We start from the raw sequence: 4,250 nt of genomic DNA, 5'->3' as shown, positions 1-4,250 counted from the left end.
TGGAATATGTCACATTTGGCTTCGATGAGCTGGTGTGGGCCAATTTCAACTTACTATTGCACTGGGCCATGAAGCATTTACATGTTCAGGTGATTGTCAGCTGGGCTGACCCAACTAAACCATAAGCTACTGTGTTCCGTGGGCATGACACTGAAATTATTTTGATGGTTGCTTATTCAAACCTGCAGAATATCCACGAACTTCAGTAGGAGTGAGTTTCACAAACACACCCTTCACCTACATGCCACCAGAAAGCACAAGGCAGACGCCATTTGCTCAGTCTAAATTTAACTTTAAGAATCATCTCATAGCTGGGTCCTTGGTACAGCACTGCATTTTCCGCTGAGTCTTTCCTCTCGATAGAAGCTTCACAGAAGTGACAGAAAACAGCCATGACTGATTTTTATGGGACAATTTTTAAAACTTAGAAGCTGGGGCATGTTCTTAGTTGAATGTATATGTATTTCCAAAGGGGAGAAGACACTGAGGACCTCTTGTTGATACCATCCTGTGTTTACCCCACCACACTGCCCATCTGCCATGGAACTGACTCACAGTGTGGCAGAGAGTGCTAAGGTCTCCAGACACAGAGAGGCTCCCTGTGAAGTAGAGTGCTGAGGAGAGCTAACCCTGTGGAAAGAGCAGACAATAACCCAAGAGGAACAGCCATGGACAGGAAAGGAAGGCAAGCTCCTCATCTTGAGCCTTCTCCCTTTGATGGTCTCCAGTCTACACAGTCACCATAATCTGATCCAGAGGCTTCCGTGTGAGGTTGGGCACTGTGGCCTCTTTGCTGGGGTAGCCCACAGGAAGCAGCATCAGCAGCTTCTCATTTATGGGGCGGCCCAGGAGCACCCTGAGACGAGGGCCACAGTTGAGCGGTGTGGTGGTGACAGTCACCAGGCCGGCATTCTGAAACAGGAGAGGGAAAGCAAACATTTAGAGTCACCGGCAAAATCACAGCTCGGCTTCTAGCCTGGGGACATTCTGATCCCTATTAGACCCGCTGGTCCTATCATTTGTAGTGCCTAAGGCACTTGACTGCTAACCAGAAGGCTGGTGGTTCAAACCTACCAACCACTCCTCGGAAGGAAGGTTGGGCAATCTATTTCCGTAGTGATACTGCCTCGGAAACCCAAGGAGGGGTATCTATGAGTTGGATCCGACTTGTCGGCAGCGAGATTGTTTTTTTCTTTTTTTTGGTTTCTAGACTGAACTGTGTCCCCTTAAAAGTTCTCATCCTTCCGTTGAAGCCCTACTCCAGGTACCTCTCAGGATGACCTGCAGGGAAATAGGGCTTTTCTTTTATTATGTTGATAAGGTCATACCAGTGCAGAGACTGCATCCCCTCTGAGTGGTGTGTTATAAAAAGAGAAGAACACACGTGACACACACAAGGGGGGGGAGAGACACCACGTGACGACAGAGACAGCTGCATCTACAAACACGGACACCAAGGATTGCCGGCAGCTACTAGAGACAAGACGGGCCTTCCCCGGAGCTGACACTCTGCTTTCATATTTCTAGCCTCCTGGACCGGGAGAAAATACATTTCTACCCTTTAAAGCCACCCATTTGTGATGTTTGTGCTATGGAAGCACCGGGGAACTGAGACAGACAGCCACAGGCTGCCAGCTCAGGCAACGGGCATCTCGAATCTCACCTGCACCTGCCACCTCCCCACACCCCACTTTCTTTTTAAGCCAGCAGTGAACAGCTTCTTAAAGCAGGAAAAAAAAAAAAAAAAAACGTAAAAATCATTTAAAAAAAAAAAAAAAGCCTTACTTTTCATAGATGTTTAAGAAATAAAAAACTCACTGATATTGAGTTGACTCTGACTCCGACTCTTAGTGACCCCTCCCTGGGTTTCCAAGGCAGTATCTCTAAAGAAATAAGATTGCCCAATCTTCCTTCCAAGGAATGGCTGGTGGGTTTGAACCGCCAGCCTTCTGGTTAGCAGTCAAATGCTTTAGGCACTACTCCACCAGAGCTCCTCTGTTTAAGAAATAGGAATGACTATTTTATGGAAAGTAAGTTGGAGAATCTAACTACACCAATAACTAGTCCACAAAGAAAATGTTCTACATCCTACTTTGGGAAGTAGTAACTGGAGTCTTAAAAGCCTGTGAGCAGCCTTCTAAGGTGCAACTATTAGTCTCTCCCCGTCTGGAGGAAAGAAGAGTGAAGAGAATCAGAGATGCAGGTAACAGCCAAAGAACTAATGGACCACGTGAGACCCAGCCTTCTCATGACCCTGAGATCAGAAGAACTAGATGGTGCCCAGCTACCACTGCTGACTGCTCTGACAGGGATCACAATAGGAGATCCCAGATAGAGTGGGAAAAAAGTGTGGAACAAAACTCAAAATAATAATTAAAAAAAACAGGCTTTCTGGTCAGATGAAGACTGGTGGAAGCCCTGAGATTATGGCCCATAGATACCCTTCAAGCAGGGAACTGAACTCAAGCCCCAATTTTCAGCCAAACAACAGACAGGCCTAGAAAACAGACAAACAAACAAACGGGCTCCTATGATTGGAAAACCAACAATGGAGCCGGAGCACGAGCCCCATCTGAAACTAACAAGGTGCTACGTGTGGCCAGGGGTCCATAGGGTAGAGGGAAAACCCCATCAACCTCTCCCCAAGCCTCTTTAAATAATAAACAGCACATAAATGGTTAAGGTGCTCGACTGCTAAACAAAAAGTTGAAGGTTCGAGTCCACCCAGAGGCCTAGCCATTGGAAACCCTATGGAGTCCAGCTGTACTGTGACATACAAAGGGTCACCATGAGTCAGAATCAACCCATTGGCAACTGGTTGGCTAAGTATAAGCAATGAGTTTGCTAGACAAGTGTAGCTTCAGTTCTCCTCCCAGCCATGCATTCCAACCAGATTGTGAAGTTGAATGAGAGCCATGAGAAGTCTGCTGCTGCAGGGGAGGGTCATGTATGGCAAGCTCGTACTTTCAGTCAGCCTGCAATTTGTCCAGATGGGCTTCATGAAGACTCCTTCACAAACCACGGCCTACGCGCAGAAGAACCACGCCTTACTACCACTAGAGGGCAGCAAACTCAAAAGTAGCGTGAGTCCAGCCTTCAGCCCGTGGTCCAACCTGCAGAGCGATTCTTTTCCTTGCTGCTTATAGATTCAGAAGTAAAATAAATCACCATCTCCTTCAGAGGGATTTTTCAAGGAATCCAGAAACACATTCCGCTTTTGTGTAACAATGAAAGCATTTTGTAAGGCATTCTCAGCATACAAAGTTTTCCTTGAGACAGTGCAGTAAGTCAGTCCAGTGGTTTGGAATCCATTGTCCCTTGACAGTGTCTTCACTTGCTGTTACAATCTTGTTTGCTTCATTTATTTTACGCTTACTGTCTCTCTCTACCCCCTGTCTAGACCCCCCTCCTCACCAGAGCGTTCAGTTCACGAGGCAACTATCCCTGGTTCTTCCTAGGACCTGTCCCACAGAACTCGTTGCCATGGAGTTGATTTTGAGTCACAGTGACCCCATTGTGTGTCACAGAACTGTGTCCATAGTGTTTTCAACGGTTGATTTTTCATAAGTAGACTGCCAGGCACCTCTTCTGAGGCCCCTCTGTGTGGATTCAAACTGGCCACCTTTCAGTTAGCAGCTGAGCTCAGTTTCACCAGATAGAAGGCACAGTAGGTGGCAGCACTAATGAACTGACTGGGGTGGAAGGCATACCTCCTTCTGCTCCATGTCGTGCTTAGCACAGCTCTAGTCACCATGCACTGGAAATCGGTTAAGCACAGGGGTATGTTTCTAATACTCTTGAACCCTTTGTCTGCTAAGACAGCAACAGTAAATACATGGACGACCTCAGTCCTTGTGGCTTTAAGGATCTGTGTCTGCCAGAACCCTTGAAGCTTTGTTTTGATATAGACGCAATGACTATTCTCCTGACCATGAAATGATGTTGGAAATACGTTTCCAGGAAGAATTCTGGCTTTCAGAGCCATCACACTCACCAGTCCTGGTTCCCAGAATCAGTTGTGATATCAGGTCACCTTACTTAGGACTCCATTTTACATAAACAGTTTCCAAAGGTCCCTGAATCAGCAGCTGACCTGACATGTTTGACTGAGGCCGCTTTGTCCCCCAGCCTCACTTCTTTCCCTTGGCCTGCTATGGGAGGGGCCATACCTGCAGGGCAGCCAGAAGGAGGCCACACGAGATGGATACACTGATCTCATTGTAGTAGTGAACCTTCTTTTTGCCGTTTGC

At 47.0% G+C, this 4,250-nt stretch overlaps 1 protein-coding gene across 1 annotated transcript in view; it reads right to left on the bottom strand.

Annotated features, from left to right (window-relative positions):
- Positions 1-729: 729 nt before the first annotated feature.
- Positions 730-4,250, bottom strand: part of IYD (iodotyrosine deiodinase) — a 24,816-nt gene continuing 21,295 nt past the window's right edge. Inside the window, exons 3-4 of the mRNA XM_007943226.1 lie at positions 4,170-4,248; positions 730-912 (exon numbers count right to left, since the gene is read on the bottom strand). Of these exons, the coding sequence (XP_007941417.1) occupies positions 730-912; positions 4,170-4,248 (262 nt within the window). The remainder of the gene's footprint in view (positions 913-4,169; positions 4,249-4,250) is intronic.

The sequence above is a fragment of the Orycteropus afer genome, unplaced genomic scaffold (assembly GCF_000298275.1).
Source record: "Orycteropus afer afer isolate SDZICR_OR568_19922 unplaced genomic scaffold, OryAfe1.0 scaffold00101, whole genome shotgun sequence".
In the NCBI taxonomy this organism is placed as follows: Eukaryota; Metazoa; Chordata; class Mammalia; order Tubulidentata; family Orycteropodidae; genus Orycteropus; species Orycteropus afer.
The sequence above is the reverse complement of the archived record's forward strand: the minus strand, read 5'-3'. Positions and strand labels throughout refer to the sequence as shown.